The following is a 17366-nucleotide window of genomic DNA, read 5'->3' as shown; positions in this document are numbered from 1 at the left end:
AAATTTTCTATAAGAATAGAAATTTTGCGAAATTTTCTATAAGAATAGAAATTTTGCGAAAATTTTCTATAAGAATAGAAATTTGCGAAAATTTTCTATAAGAATAGAAATTTGCGAAAATTTTCTATAAGAATAGAAATTTTGCGAAAATTTTCTATAAGAATAGAAATTTTGCGAAAATTTTCTATAAGAATAGAAATTTTGCGAAAATTTTCTATAAGAATAGAAATTTTGCGAAAATTTTCTATAAGAATAGAAATTTTGCGAAAATTTTCTATAAGAATAGAAATTTTCCGAAAATTTTCTATAAGAATAGAAATTTTGCGAAAATTTTCTATAAGAATAGAAATTTTGCGAAAATTTTCTATAAGAATAGAAATTTTGCGAAAATTTTCTATAAGAATAGAAATTTTGCGAAAATTTTCTATAAGAATAGAAATTTTGCGAAAATTTTCTATAAGAATAGAAATTTTGCGAAAATTTTCTATAAGAATAGAAATTTTGCGAAAATTTTCTATAAGAATAGAAATTTTGCGAAAATTTTCTATAAGAATAGAAATTTTGCGAAAATTTTCTATAAGAATAGAAATTTTCCGAAAATTTTCTATAAGAATAGAAATTTTGCGAAAATTTTCTATAAGAATAGAAATTTTCCGAAAATTTTCTATAAGAATAGAAATTTTCCGAAAATTTTCTATAAGAATAGAAATTTTCCGAAAATTTTCTATAAGAATAGAAATTTTGCGAAAATTTTCTATAAGAATAGAAATTTTCCGAAAATTTTCTATAAGAATAGAAATTTTCCGAAAATTTTCTATAAGAATAGAAATTTTGCGAAAATTTTCTATAAGAATAGAAATTTTGCGAAAATTTTCTATAAGAATAGAAATTTTCCGAAAATTTTCTATAAGAATAGAAATTTTCCGAAAATTTTCTATAAGAATAGAAATTTTCCGAAAATTTTCTATAAGAATAGAAATTTTCCGAAAATTTTCTATAAGAATAGAAATTTTCCGAAAATTTTCTATAAGAATAGAAATTTTCCGAAAATTTTCTATAAGAATAGAAATTTTCCGAAAATTTTCTATAAGAATAGAAATTTTCCGAAAATTTTCTATAAGAATAGAAATTTTCCGAAAATTTTCTATAAGAATAGAAATTTTCCGAAAATTTTCTATAAGAATAGAAATTTTGCGAAAATTTTCTATAAGAATAGAAATTTTGCGAAAATTTTCTATAAGAATAGAAATTTTGCGAAAATTTTCTATAAGAATAGAAATTTTGCGAAAATTTTCTATAAGAATAGAAATTTTGCGAAAATTTTCTATAAGAATAGAAATTTTGCGAAAATTTTCTATAAGAATAGAAATTTTGCGAAAATTTTCTATAAGAATAGAAATTTTGCGAAAATTTTCTATAAGAATAGAAATTTTCCGAAAATTTTCTATAAGAATAGAAATTTTCCGAAAATTTTCTATAAGAATAGAAATTTTCCGAAAATTTTCTATAAGAATAGAAATTTTCCGAAAATTTTCTATAAGAATAGAAATTTTCCGAAAATTTTCTATAAGAATAGAAATTTTCCGAAAATTTTCTATAAGAATAGAAATTTTCCGAAAATTTTCTATAAGAATAGAAATTTTCCGAAAATTTTCTATAAGAATAGAAATTTTCCGAAAATTTTCTATAAGAATAGAAATTTTCCGAAAATTTTCTATAAGAATAGAAATTTTCCGAAAATTTTCTATAAGAATAGAAATTTTCCGAAAATTTTCTATAAGAATAGAAATTTTCCGAAAATTTTCTATAAGAATAGAAATTTTCCGAAAATTTTCTATAAGAATAGAAATTTTCCGAAAATTTTCTATAAGAATAGAAATTTTCCGAAAATTTTCTATAAGAATAGAAATTTTCCGAAAATTTTCTATAAGAATAGAAATTTTCCGAAAATTTTCTATAAGAATAGAAATTTTCCGAAAATTTTCTATAAGAATAGAAATTTTGCGAAAATTTTCTATAAGAATAGAAATTTTGCGAAAATTTTCTATAAGAATAGAAATTTTGCGAAAATTTTCTATAAGAATAGAAATTTTGCGAAAATTTTCTATAAGAATAGAAATTTTGCGAAAATTTTCTATAAGAATAGAAATTTTGCGAAAATTTTCTATAAGAATAGAAATTTTCCGAAAATTTTCTATAAGAATAGAAATTTTCCGAAAATTTTCTATAAGAATAGAAATTTTGCGAAAATTTTCTATAAGAATAGAAATTTTGCGAAAATTTTCTATAAGAATAGAAATTTTGCGAAAATTTTCTATAAGAATAGAAATTTTCCGAAAATTTTCTATAAGAATAGAAATTTTGCGAAAATTTTCTATAAGAATAGAAATTTTGCGAAAATTTTCTATAAGAATAGAAATTTTGCGAAAATTTTCTATAAGAATAGAAATTTTGCGAAAATTTTCTATAAGAATAGAAATTTTGCGAAAATTTTCTATAAGAATAGAAATTTTCCGAAAATTTTCTATAAGAATAGAAATTTTGCGAAAATTTTCTATAAGAATAGAAATTTTGCGAAAATTTTCTATAAGAATAGAAATTTTGCGAAAATTTTCTATAAGAATAGAATTTTCCGAAATTTTCTATAAGAATAGAAATTTTCCGAAAATTTTCTATAAGAATAGAAATTTTCCGAAAATTTTCTATAAGAATAGAAATTTTCCGAAAATTTTCTATAAGAATAGAAATTTTCCGAAAATTTTCTATAAGAATAGAAATTTTCCGAAAATTTTCTATAAGAATAGAAATTTTCCGAAAATTTTCTATAAGAATAGAAATTTTCCGAAAATTTTCTATAAGAATAGAAATTTTCCGAAAATTTTCTATAAGAATAGAAATTTTCCGAAAATTTTCTATAAGAATAGAAATTTTCCGAAAATTTTCTATAAGAATAGAAATTTTCCGAAAATTTTCTATAAGAATAGAAATTTTCCGAAAATTTTCTATAAGAATAGAAATTTTCCGAAAATTTTCTATAAGAATAGAAATTTTCCGAAAATTTTCTATAAGAATAGAAATTTTCCGAAAATTTTCTATAAGAATAGAAATTTTCCGAAAATTTTCTATAGGAATAGAAATTTTCCGAAAATTTTCTATAAGAATAGAAATTTTCCGAAAATTTTCTATAAGAATAGAAATTTTCCGAAATATTTCGAAAATTTCCTATAAGAGTAGAAATTTTTCGAAAATTTCCTATAAGAATAGAGATTTTCCGAAAATTTTTTGTAAGAATAGAAATTTTCTATAAAAATAGAAATTTTCCTAGTGAACTAAAATATCCCATTTTTATACCACTTTACCCACTGTGTTTTTCACTGAACTAACAATTTTCCTTTAAAGCTGTTATTTATAAGCCAAAAGAATGTGAAAAGAAAAACTTTATTGGAAACGTATTTACCACTATTAGTTGTAGATGTTTATATATTGTTATTGTTGTTATTGTCCAAAGCAGACAACACAAACTCTTTTAAAATATAAACAGAGAGCAAATTATTCACTCACCATCAATCACATATAAGTGGTCTTCGTTCTCGGTCAATTTCTTAAAACCACTCTCATCCACATCCTCATCTATATCGACAACATCAATGCCATCGCCAAAAATACGATTATTCTCCATGCCACGGTAGTCAGCGCCATGAGATTGTTGTTGTTGTTGCTGCTGCAGATGTTTCCCTGGTGTTTCCATACGTCTCTGATGAAGATTACCAGTGCGTACATTATTCAATCTCAGGGGTTTGCATTGCATTTCCTCTTCAATTTCAGTAGTTTGTTGAGTTGAATTGTCATCGATGCCCAGACCAGCAGTAGCATCATCTTCGTCATCGTCGTTCTCACCCTCATGATTTTCTATGTAGTAGATATTTTTGGGTTTTGGACGTACGCCAGCACGTTTACAAAATTCTTCAAAAAGTTCATCTTTAGTTTTGCGTATACTCCTTTTAAGACCGCAAAGTTTTTGTGGTTGCTCTTCATCGGCATCGTCATCATCATCATCGTTATTATCCAGTTGGTCGTTATCATTTTCATCAGCTTTATGGCCATTGACAGGGGCACGTAAATGACGCTGTTGGCGATGATGATGTTTATCCCTAGAATCGCCAACTAAATCATCGTTACTGGCACATGTTGCTGTTGTTGCAGCATAGTTTGTCTTATAAATATTGTTGTGCCGTTGAGTTTGTTGCTGCAGCTGTTGCGGTAAAGTTTTCTTTGAGTGTGTGATATTGTTGCGTTGTTGTAATTGAGTTTTTGTATTGTTACCAGTGCCGCCACCATTACCATTTGTTTGTGTTTCGGTATCGGTATTGTAGCGCGTATTTGTCGCCACATTACGTCTTCGATTGTTGTTGGTGTTGTTGTTATTGCTGTTACCATAATCGGTTTTTGTTGCTGACACACCACTAAAACTGACATTTTGGGTGGCATAAATGTCTGTTGTTGTGGACACACTACGTGTTAAAGGAAACTCTTGCGGTGAATCACTAAATTGTTGCGGTGGTCTTGGCAAAGTTTGTGTTTGCAATTGTAGAATACCACCACCCCCCACCCGTATGGCTGAGGGTGGTGGTGGCGGCGGCAGTATAGCTGATGATGAAGAAGATTCTGTATAGAGTTCATTAAGCGACTTTGCCAAATTTCTGGAGTGTAAATTACACTTGCTTTGTGTTGATGAAGTGCTGGGTTTCTCGAAATAATATCTTCAAAATACAAACAATTTAAATTAGTTTTAACATTTTCAATTTCAGCTATTCTTTAGTAAAATTAAAGAAGAATGAGGGAACTGAAAAGAAAACCCATAATAATTTGTCTTTCCTACCTTCTGTCCAATTCATTCAGGAACATAGTTGAACTCATGCCATTTGGATGTTTTCGACAAGCAAATGGTCCTGTACTGACATCTGTGGCTGCATCGACTATTCTACGTCCTGTTTTTGCTGCAATTCCTCCTGCTCCTCCGCCACTCTTGCCATTTACCTGGGCCATATTCTTGAGTAATTTTTTCGTATCCAATTCCAATTCTTGTGCTGTTACTTGATGTTTTCTATTTTGCTGTTGTCTTAGTCTTTCCATTGGTTTTTTGCTTTCAATTTCATGTTTGTAACTTTTGTAGGTGTGACTATTGAAACGATTTTCTCCTTCTTTGATTTTTTCTTGTAGATTTGAGATTGTAAAACATGGTAAACGCTTTAGAAAATAACAAATGTGAAAAGTGGAAAAAAATGGAACATAGAATATATTAGCTAAGTGTTTGTAGGTTTTTGTCTCAAAATTTTCAAAATTAAATGTTTAAGAAGATTTGAAAAGTTTTAGAGATTTTAAGACATTTTTGAAAATCTCTATTAAATTCTAAAAGTTAAATCATTGATGTCCTATACCTTCGTCATGGAGTGGATCCTGACAGAATCCTTATACCTCAACTATTCTAAACAATTTCAGACACCAATCACCAATCTAATTCTAAGCCTTTTAAATAGCAAATCAATGATCTTCTCTTTTTATATTGCACTTAAACTAAGTATTTTGTATAAAGTTTTATTGACCGTCTCTATATAGTAAATAATTTTTTTTATGCCAACACTCATAAAAAAATTTCTAAACTCTGAATAAAACGTGACACTAATAACATCATCACTCACTGATAAAATTCATTGAAAATTATTATTACATTTTGTTTTTTTCTTTTAGCACAAAACTTTGCCTTTGTTATTTTTTTTTTTAGTTAATGAATAATCAATCTATTTACATAAACTTTAATGAACTTTGTGCAACATTAAACACTGATATGGAGTCAGGAGCAATAAACCACTATAGATAGATTTTTAGTTTACAGAAAAATTTTTCCCATAAAATGTTAATTAATTTGGTGAAAAATATTATGGTTTTTAATTAGAGTGAATGGAAGTAAAGGAAATAATGAAAAATTCGGCGTCATGAAATAACTCCCCAATTTTAAAAAGGAAAAAGCCCCAAAGAGGTGGAATAACTTATAATTTAAAACGAAAGACCGCATCATTTTGGGGATTTTTTTTCATTTGGAAAAAATCGCTATTTACAATAACGGGTTGTAAATAGCGATTCCTAAATAGGCGTCCTGGGTCCGACGCTCTTCGATATACCCCAGAGGAAAAAACCATTGCGCCCGGAACAAGGCTGGCTATCCAACATGTAGTTTCTATTGTGACCGAAATCCCCAAATGGGGATTTGTTAGTTAGTTAGTTAGTTAGTAGTTAGTTAGTTAGTTAGTTAGTTAGTAGTTAGTTAGTTAGTTAGTTAGTTAGTTAGTTGGTAGTTAGTTAGTTAGTTAGTTAGTTAGTTAGTTAGTTAGTTAGTTAGTTAGTTAAGTTAGTTAGTTAGTTAGTTAGTTAGTTAGTAGTTAGTTAGTTAGTTAGTTAGTAGTTAGTTAGTTAGTAGTTAGTTAGTTAGTTAGTTAGTTAGTTAGTTAGTTAGTTAGTTAGTTAGTTAGTTAGTTAGTTAGTTAGTTAGTTAGTTAGTTAGTTAGTTAGTTAGTTAGTTAGTTAGTTAGTTAGTAGTTAGTTAGTTAGTTAGTTAGTTAGTTAGTTAGTTAGTTAGTTAGTTAGTTAGTTAGTTAGTTAGTTAGTTAGTTAGTTAGTTAGTTAGTTAGTTAGTTAGTTAGTTAGTTAGTTAGTTAGTTAGTTAGTTAGTTAGTTAGTTAGTTAGTTAGTTAGTTAGTTAGTTAGTTAGTTAGTTAGTTAGTTAGTTAGTAGTTAGTTAGTTAGTTTAGTTAGTTAGTTAGTTAGTTAGTTAGTTAGTTAGTTAGTGTTAGTTAGTTAGTTAGTTAGTTAGTAGTTAGTAGTTAGTTAGTTAGTTAGTTAGTTAGTTAGTTAGTTAGTTAGTTAGTTAGTTAGTTAGTTAGTTAGTTAGTTAGTTAGTTAGTTAGTTAGTTAGTTAGTTAGTTAGTTAGTTAGTTAGTAGTTAGTTAGTTAGTTAGTTAGTTAGTTAGTTAGTTAGTTAGTTAGTTAGTTAGTTAGTTAGTTAGTTAGTTAGTTAGTTAGTTAGTTAGTTAGTTAGTTAGTTAGTTAGTTAGTTAGTTAGTTAGTTAGTTAGTTAGTTAGTTAGTTAGTTAGTTAGTTAGTTAGTTAGTTAGTTAGTTAGTAGTTAGTTAGTTAGTTAGTTAGTTAGTTAGTTAGTTAGTTAGTTAGTTAGTTAGTAGTTAGTTAGTTAGTTAGTTAGTTAGTTAGTTAGTTAGTTAGTTAGTTAGTTAGTTAGTTAGTTAGTTAGTTAGTTAGTTAGTTAGTTAGTTAGTTAGTTAGTTAGTTAGTTAGTTAGTTAGTTAGTTAGTTAGTTAGTTAGTTAGTTAGTTAGTTAGTTAGTTAGTTAGTTAGTAGTTAGTTAGTTAGTTAGTTAGTTAGTTAGTTAGTAGTTAGTAGTTAGTTTAGTTAGTTAGTTAGTTAGTTAGTTAGTTAGTTAGTTAGTTAGTTAGTTAGTGTAGTTAGTTAGTTAGTTAGTTAGTTAGTTAGTAGTTAGTTAGTTAGTTAGTAGTTAGTTAGTTAGTTAGTTAGTTAGTTAGTTAGTTAGTTAGTTAGTTAGTTCGTTAGTTAGTTAGTTAGTTGTTAGTTAGTTAGTTAGTAGTTAGTTAGTTAGTTAGTTAGTTAGTAGTTAGTTAGTTAGTTAGTTAGTAGTTAGTTAGTTAGTTAGTAGTTAGTAGTTAGTTAGTTAGTTAGTTAGTTAGTAGTTAGTTAGTTAGTTAGTTAGTTAGTTAGTTAGTTAGTTAGTTAGTTAGTTAGTTAGTTAGTTAGTAGTTAGTTAGTTAGTTAGTAGTTAGTTAGTTAGTAGTTAGTAGTTAGTTAGTTAGTTAGTTAGTTAGTTAGTTAGTAGTTAGTTAGTTAGTTCGTTAGTTAGTTAGTTAGTTAGTTAGTTAGTTAGTCGTTATTAGTTAGTTAGTTAGTTAGTTAGTTAGTTAGTAGTAGTTAGTTAGTTAGTAGTTAGTTAGTAGTAGTTAGTTAGTTAATGGATTAATTAATTACATAGTCCATCGTTGAATAGGTGCATTTCATTCTTCGACTATGATTTCTTACTTCTTTATTTAACCAGCTTTTAAGTATTAATGGTTTACGTCTGAACAGATTGCATGGAAGTTTTCATTTCAGTTAATTTCAGAAAAAATCTTACAGTTAAAACATATTTTTCGATTATTTTATAATAATTTCATCTTACTTCAGTTTTCTCCTTACATACATTTACTCATACACATGTTTGCACATAACTACACATATTATCCCCACATTTGTAATAAAACTTTTATATCCTTTTACAACTCTTCCTATGAAATACTTACGCTATAATAACCAACTTCTTGCAGACTGATATAAAGAAAAATATTTAACAAGCCGACAAATTCTGTTGCTATAAAACCGAAGACAAACAAAAAGAAACTTTGACCGTATGTGACCTTAAATAGAGGCGGTTGTAGTGTCGACCTTGGACGCAACTTTGACCCAATTTCAGCCTTTAATATGGATATATAAGCGATGAGACCGATGAGCATCAGTAAACCTTTTCATTATTATTATTTTTTTTTTGTAATTTTATACAAGTTGGTTGTTTTTGTTTTCAAGCATTTTGTGCAATGGTCCACAAGTTTTGTTTTTCATCCATTTATTTATTTTTCCGATTTAATGAGTTGATGGCGTTTGTTGGTTGGTTGGTTGATTCGTTCATTCGTTCGTTCGTTGTTGGAATACATGAAAAGAGAAATAATTGTAAAGATTTTAGTTGAAAATGTAATATGAACAGAATTGCTAAAGAATGTAAAAGTAATTAAAAATAAAAGTTTAAGTAAAAGCTAAAGTTAAAGCTACGAAAAAAGTTAAATTGAAATTAATATTAATGTTTAGTTGTAAATGTTAGTGTTCGTGTCAATGGTGATGGTTCTAGCTGTTGGCTGGTGTTTGTTAAATGTTGTGTGTGTAATTGTTTGAGTATAACCTTGCAGTTGTGGTGGTTGCCATGAACTAGTGATTTTTTCACCATTTGGGGTTACCTTAGTAACTAGTTACATATGTATTTGTGTGTTTTATTTAGATATTATCAAATGGAACTCCAATAAATTGCCAAAAATCGTACTTTCTGAAAGGGGCACCTTGACTCCTTGTAAATTTTCGTTTGTATATGTATTTTTGTTCCTGTTGTCTTTTTAATTGCAGTATTTTATTTTAGTTTTCTTTTTTCTATTCGTTCATTGCCATTCATTTTCTTTTCTTTAGTTTTCATTTACTTTGTGATTTTCCATTCAAAATAAAGTTTTGTATTGCTAAGTAAATACGATTTTGTTAAATGAACACTTTTCTTGTTTTGGCACACAGATTTAAGTAATGAGCATAAATTAAAATAATTTGTGCAATTGATATTGTTTCCACAACAAGACACTACTAACTATAACCACAATAATAAGTTTTTAGATATAAGGATTCTTAATTGTTTTAAGGATTAAAATAATTTGAGAAGTTTGCATTAAATTGAGGTAATAAGAAAAAACTAAAGGAATTTTGAAATCAAATATGGGTTAAAGATATTATGGAGTACAGAAAACAGGATGATGATAGTTGATACAACCGCAAATTAGGAGTTTTTTAACACAACTCATTGGAAACTTATTAGGCTTTTAGAATAGCCAAAGTTCTGATATTTGACAGTTCTTATTGGATCTTGTTTTCTTTTATAAACTTATTTTGTTTCAACCCTAATATTGAAGTCTAAGTAAGTTACGTTTAGATTTTCTTCTTATTTTATATTTACTCACCTGATACTATGAACATGATACCGGCACTAAAATAATATAAATTATTTTGATGTGAACAGGTTGGTATAAGAAAAACAATAAAACTTAACAGAAGAACAATACCCGATGCTAAAAAGAATGGACATGACTTTGTAACAGTATCTGTAATGAAAGAAATACAAAAGATAATAATAATGTGTTAAATAGGAAATTAATGAAAATATTTTTACACATTATCGGTATAATAGACTATAAAACAAAAATATAATTTAAAAAATGGGTTAAATAAGCGAAGTTGTTTATAGTTCAATTATTATTTCAGCTGAAATTATAGAAAATTTAACAAAACTATTATGAAAGAATTACACAATGTTTATATTTTAGAAATTATTTATTTTTCATAAAGAGTTGAATTTTACCTTACAAACATCGGTACGAACGCATAACACCCTCCCCACTATAGTGGTGTAGGGTATAAACAAAGCAAAACTAGCAAACTCCAACAAAGAAGTAATAAATCGATTTAAGCCTTTAAATAGATCGATTTTAGCCTTTAAATATGTTAGTGTTAGTCAGGAATGTTCTTTCCGGAATAACATTACTTCCAAGATACTTGGATCTTACTTTGACAAATGCCTGACACTGGCAAAGAAAGTGCTCCACAGTTTCACTGTCCTCTTCATATGCTCTACATTCGTCTGAATCCGCATGTCAAATTTTATATAGATGTGCTCGTAATCCTGTGTGTCCACTCAGAATACGTACCATCATACTAACTTCAGGCTTACTCTCATCAGGAGCATCCCATAGGATCTTTGTGGTTTTACCCACTGCTTTATTATACCAAGAGGCCATATGGGATTTTTTCACCCATATTTTTAATTCTGCTTTAACTACTTCGAACTGACTTCCCTTTATGATGGAGTATACAGTTAAAGCTTTCTCACAATCCAATACGGTCTTAAATTTAATCACCTGATATCGCCCTAATTGCCATCTGGCTGTCGGTAAACATATTAAGGGATGTGGGCGCCATATTTATTCTAATCCAATATACACATTCCGTTATTACTCGGACTTCTGCCTGGAAGCTTGTGTTATGATTAGGTAAACGGTGGTATACTTCTGTTTCTTCAATCTAGAACCCCAGGCCCACTTTGTCCCCCAATTTAGAGCCATCCGTGTAACAGCGGATTCCTACTGGTATTTGCATTCTATCTGGGATCAGCGTTTCAAAGTTTCCGACATATTCTGTGTCTGGTATGCGATCAGGCACGTCCGATGATAGTGTATAACCTTCCAATGTATCCAGTATATATTGATGATGTGTTCTTTAACCGTTTTTGGCCAGTTCGCCTAAAGTAAAGAGGCGTTCTCGGCTGTAAGCGCCGACTCATATCTTAAATATGTTTTAATGGGTGAAATATCTAGCAAATTTTCCAGAGCTTTGATTGAAGTAGTACACATGACGCCACTTATACCCAAGCAGCATGTACGCTGAACTCCCTGTAGTAGTTTGATATTACACTTTTTGTCCAAAGCAGTCTACCAGATTATTAAGGCATAAGCTAGAATTGGTCTAATTACACTTTTATAAAGCCAATTTGTTATAGTAGGACTAAGACCCCATTTCATGCCTATAGTTCTCCTACATATCGCCCAGCATCGATGTGCCTTGTTGATCTTATCCTCTATGCGGAGTCTCCATTTTAATTTCCGGTCAAGGATTACAACTAAGTACTTAACTTTGTTTGTCACCGGTAGCAAGGTTCAGTATACTAGAGATTTTTGTCTTTGCCGTCTTCGCCGGGTTAACATTAAGGCCTCTCGGTTGAGCCCAGGTCAAGGCCATATTTAGAGCCTCCTTAGCTTTTCTACAGAAGTAATTTGGATCCTTTCCCAATAAAGATATTACGACATCGTCTGCATAGCAGACAGGTTTAAATCCTCTCTCGGTTAGGGTCCTTAGGAGGCTATCATTTGTGGTAACCCAGAGTAAAGGTGACAAAATGCCAGCCTGTGATATACAGCGAAATACCTTTTTCCTAATACATAGTTAAATCGTACATCTCGCAGCGTATCCATCTGTTCCTTAGCATGTAGTTAATCCAGTTACGAGGCACCCGGTCAACATAAAACTGGTCTAGGGATTGGATAAAAGTATCAGTGTGTACGTTATTGAAGGCGTCTTCTATGTCATTGCATACCGTCAGTGTGTATACAGTTTGCTATCGAAATATTCACCACTGTAGTGGACAACTTCGTTTAAAGCTGTTTCCACCGATCGTCCTTTCACATAAGCATGCTGCTTAAATTTAAGAGGCCTTATTCAAAAAAATTATTTTATTAAAAGTTTATAAAATAAAATTTGTATGAAATTTTTGTTTTATAAACTTTTTATAAAATATATATTTTTTTTTTTTGAGGGGAAAGGTTTTTCTCTAGTTAAGTAAGTCCAAGTTATTACCAAGTTTTTGCTGGGTACCTTTTGCTAAAATACTAATCGATGACCTTTTCATCTACATACTGCTCTGTTCTTTTTCATTACTTTCACTGTCAATCATTGAATATAAAAATTTTTTCTAAACAAACATTATTAATTATTTAGTTCTAAAGAAAAATAAATTTCAAAATTTTTTCCATAAAAACTAATTCCTAAAAACAACAAAATAATTAAAAAATCATTTGCAAGAATAAATCATCATAATATTAGAAAAATATACCATACAAAACTCCATATAGCAAATGCAATCTGAAATATATTACAAGACTGTCTAAGCTATTGAATTTATAAGAGTTAACGTATACATTTTTTTTTTGGCAAATAGAAAAATGGTATTAAAAACAACATATTGATTATTTAATATTGGTTTATACAAATGACTTTTACATTGAGCTAAAACAAAATTATTATTTTGATGTTTTAATAAAGACTTCGGTTACAAATTTCATAGAGTATTATATACAATGTTTTTGTATGTAGCCAATAGGAAATGATTTCGAGGGAAATTACAATAAACGTATGAATTTTCATGATCATATGCACTACCTGATAAATATTTACTTTTATTAACATTATAACCTACAGCTGTTTAAGTAGAAATTTTCTAAAATCAATTTCAAAATATCTTTCCATTTTATACTTTTAACCATTTGTTCAGCCTCTTTTACTGCTGAAAACACTTTTAGTCTAAATATTTACTTAGACCAATGAAAATATCCTAGAAATCCCTACAGGCTTCAATACCACAATTCATGTAGCATTTATTCTTATTTCAATTCATTACAATTTTTTTTTTTGGAGTTTTTCTGCAAGAAGTCATAAAAACTACTCAATTTATATGTTTTGTTTTTTTTGCTATTCAACTGCAAAATATTTTTTCATATGTTTCTTGTCCCTCTATATATATGGGGTGTTAAAGAAAATTTTTTAAAAATTTACAATATTTTTTGAAATTAGTTATCTTTTCCCTAAATATCGTTAGTTATTATTTCATAAAATAATTTTAATTTTATTTAACTCCAAAATCAAAAAGTTTTCTTAATGCCCCATATATATGTATGTATGTATGTATGTGTATACAATTGCATTTCAACGTAATAATTTCCAATTTAGTTTATGTTTGTTTACTTTCGTTTCCTGCTGTTTCCTTTTTTCTAGTTGGTTTTTCTCTCCCTTTCTTTTCGTTAGTGCTCCTTTAAGCTGAAAGCATGTCAGTGTTTTTATGCATGTGCAAAACTGGTAAAACAAAATATATACCCAGCAGTTCGGGCGGACAGTCCCGAACTCCCTATTTAGTCTAACACATAGGGTTACCCCTAGCCACCGACTGTCCAGGTGACTAGCTATTTTAACATGTGCTTGTCCTACGAGGAAGTCAATCGTCATCCCATAGGTTTCAAAGAGACAGACAAGTGACTTTTAAGTGTCCCCTCTTTCGCTTACAAAGGGGACACTAAAGTGACGATTACCTTCATCCTCGTTTACAAAGAGTACATCCGTGACGAAAGACGAATTAGAGCCCACCAGGTGGTTTAACATAAGTGGAAATCACTGTCTTTTTCCTATGCATTGACTCTTTGTCGAACTGCAGGGTATTTATGAACACATACATACACAATTCGGGCGGACAGTCCCGAACTCCCTATTTAGTCTACCACATAGGGTTATCCCTAGCCACCGACTGTCCAGGTGACTAGCTAATTTAACATGTGCTTGTCCTACGAGGAAGTCAATCGTCATCCCATAGGTTACAAAGAGACAGACAAGTGATTTTTAAGTGTCCCCTCTTTCGCTTACAAAGGGGACACTAAAGTGACGATTACCTTCATCCTCGTTTACAAAGAGTACATCCGTGACGAAAGACGAATTAGAGCCCACCAGGTGGTTTAACATAAGTGGAAATCACTGTCTTTTTCCTATGCATTGACTCTTTGTCGAACTGCAGGGTATTTATGAACACATACATACACATTTATATGGTTAGCAGAAATGTACTAGGAAATAACTATGCATATAAAAATTTGTATAAAAAAACTACTAGATAATTCTTATCTGGATTATTATAGCTTTTATACACTATTAATAGGTTTTTGTCTAAAGTGGTTTTTCATTTTATGCAGCGTTATTTTCTTTCCCAAATTTCTTTGATGTATGTATGTATATGTATGTGTATGTCTAATCTAACATATGGGCAATTCCATACACTTGTATGTGACATTCGCACGCCTTCAGAGTGGTATAGATTTTGTAAAATTAGGAGTACTTGGAAAACAATTTTGTCATTCTGTTCCATTTAAAGAATACTATATTTGCAAAAGGAATCATCCCATTCGGAAACTTGTTTTCCAAAATATGGATTAAAATATGGCCATATCATACGTGACAAAAAACGGAAGTGTTTTTAAAGTACATGTAAATATTTACGAAAATCTGCGAATTCTGTAGGTGTATCTTATTTGTTTTAATTTCTTACACTATGGGACATATTGTTCATTAGTAATCCATAATTTTTAAATAAAAAAAATTAATATAATTTTATAATGAACATTTTTAAATATCGTACGTAACACTTCGTATATGGCAAATTTTTCTCCTGATTTTTTTTAGGTTATAAAATATATATATTTTGGATATATATACATACACACACTTCAACAAAGTAAAAGGAGTAGGAAAGTGCAGTCGGACATGGCCGACCTATATACATGTTTAAGCAATTTATAGATAAAAATAAAAAACTGGAGTTATATGGCGACTAGGGTCAAATATGAACCGATCCTCATAAAATTCTAGGGTGTGATTTTAATGCATATAAAACTTATTTGTGCCAAATTTTATCATAATACTAGTGATTAGAGGTGAGTTACGGACGTTTAAGTGTTTTTCTGAAATTAAACTTTGAATGGAACTAGGGTCAAATGAGGTCCAATCGTTATGAAAATCGGCATAAAGGTTTAGGCCAATAAACATTTTAGTTCTGCCGATTTTTGAAAGGATAGTAATATAATTAACAGAATTATGAGCTAAAAAGTGATATTTTCGGGTCCGTTTGTATGGCGGCGAGGTGTAAAAATAGACCAATTTCAAACATTTTCAACAGTCTTCGTCTTTGGTGCTACAAAAGATCATATACCAAATTTTGTTGAATTATCTTCAAAAATGCAGAAGTTATAAAGGTTTTATATTTTCAGTCGTGGTTTACCTTTTCATGGAATTGCCCATATGTAAGATATTTGTTTTTAGTTGCTTAATACTTTGTAATTTGTAGAGTACTAACAAAAATTCTAAGAGTATTTCATTTGGTTGTTATTCACTAATTCTTAAGACATTAATAGAGGATAAAACAAAATAACGAATGAATTTTCAGGCAGATAGTTCAATAGCTAACACGCATGTTGAAAGTTATTAGATATTTATTAATATTGCCTATCATAACGTAGGAAGGTGAAACAATTTATTCTGATGTCGGGGAACTAGATAAATCAATTGCTTCCAAATGTGATTACTTTACTACTACTTATTGTTAGAACCGAAAGCAAATAAAACCAAATTCAAGGTTTTCTTTATATATCGGAGTTATGTATGTATATCAAATAGTTCATGTATGGAGTTCCTATCTTATTTATGTATATTTAACATTGTTACCATTTCTTTAAGTACATACATGCATGAATAGTTGCACTTCCTTTATTCATTCGTTGTAATTTTTTTTTTTTTTGGTTGTTAGGTTTTGAATTCTTTTGCTACTTAGAAAATAAATAATTTTTATTGATTGAATTAGATGTCAGCAAAAAACATTATAGATACATAATAGCAATACTTGAAATTTGAAAAAGTTATTACAAAAGTATCCATATGAAAATATAAAGTACATTGAATTCATTTTTAACCCATAAGTATGAGTCAGTTTTTAGTTTTTAATAAGTATTATTGGTTTTTGCTATTTTGCTAACTCTTACAATAAATAAGGGGTATAGTAGTAAAAGCAGCAAACTCCATTTTTCCATGTACTCGCTCAATAATGTTAATTTTGTTATACACATTTATTAAATGCTAGTGATTAGCCAAAACTCGTCTTCCATAATAGTCAATGCTTAAAATCTGGAGATAAAAGTTGCTGCTATAAACTCTTCCATAGGCTCCGTCAAAGAAACAATTATAAATTATAAACTCGATTACAGAATAATGTATAGAATCCTCTATATTACTCATCTATAGACTAGATTATAAAATTCACTATAGACTTGACTATAGACTCGACTATAGACTTAACAATAGATTCGTATAAAGACTCGACTATAAACTCTACTATAGACTCTACAACAGGCTCGTATATAGATTCGACCGACTATAGACTCGACTATTGACTCGACTATAGAATTCATTGTAGACTCGACTATAGACTTGACTATAGACTCAACAAAAGTCTCGATTCGACTAAAGACTCTACAATACAATCCAGTATAGATTCGTATATAGACTCGATCAACTCCAGACTGGAATAGAGACTCGACTATACTTCGACTGTAGACCCGACTATAAACTGCACTATATTCGATTATAGACTCGATTATATACTCGACTATAGACTCGAATATACACTCGATTATAGACTCGACTATAGATTCGACTAAAGACTAAACTATAGACTCTACAATAGACTCGTGTATTGATTCGTATATAGACTTGACTATAAACTCGACTGTAGGGTCTAAAATAGACTCGCGTATAGAATCTATATAGACTCGACCGACTACAGACCGACTATCAACTCGACTATAGATTCGACTATAGACCCGACTACAGACTCTACTATAGATTCGACTATAGACTCAACTATAGATTCGACTAAAGACTCGTCTATACAAAGATTCATATATAGACTCGACTACAGACTCTACTATAGATTCGACTATAGACTTTAGATTCGACTATAGACTATAGATTCGACTATAGACTCTACAATAGAATCCTCTATAGATTCGTATATAGACTCGACCGACTACAAACTGGAATATAGACTCGACTATACCCTCGATTATATACTCGATTATAGACTC

The 17366-nt window shown here is 29.4% G+C and overlaps 1 protein-coding gene across 1 annotated transcript in view; it reads right to left on the bottom strand.

Moving 5' to 3' along the window:
- Nucleotides 1-17366, bottom strand: part of LOC119612772 — a 59525-nt gene that overhangs the window by 3494 nt on the left and 38665 nt on the right. Inside the window, exons 4-7 of the mRNA XM_037968632.1 lie at nucleotides 9825-9965; nucleotides 8361-8578; nucleotides 4880-5247; nucleotides 3562-4760 (exon numbers count right to left, since the gene is read on the bottom strand). Coding sequence (XP_037824560.1) covers nucleotides 3562-4760; nucleotides 4880-5247; nucleotides 8361-8578; nucleotides 9825-9965 — 1926 coding nt within the window. The remainder of the gene's footprint in view (nucleotides 1-3561; nucleotides 4761-4879; nucleotides 5248-8360; nucleotides 8579-9824; nucleotides 9966-17366) is intronic.

This window comes from Lucilia sericata, unplaced genomic scaffold, assembly GCF_015586225.1.
Source record: "Lucilia sericata isolate MDLA Ls3-8-SP2 unplaced genomic scaffold, ASM1558622v1 Contig001828F_arrow, whole genome shotgun sequence".
In the NCBI taxonomy this organism is placed as follows: Eukaryota; Metazoa; Arthropoda; class Insecta; order Diptera; family Calliphoridae; genus Lucilia; species Lucilia sericata.
Note: the sequence above shows the minus strand (reverse complement) of the source record. Positions and strands in the feature narration are given on the sequence as shown.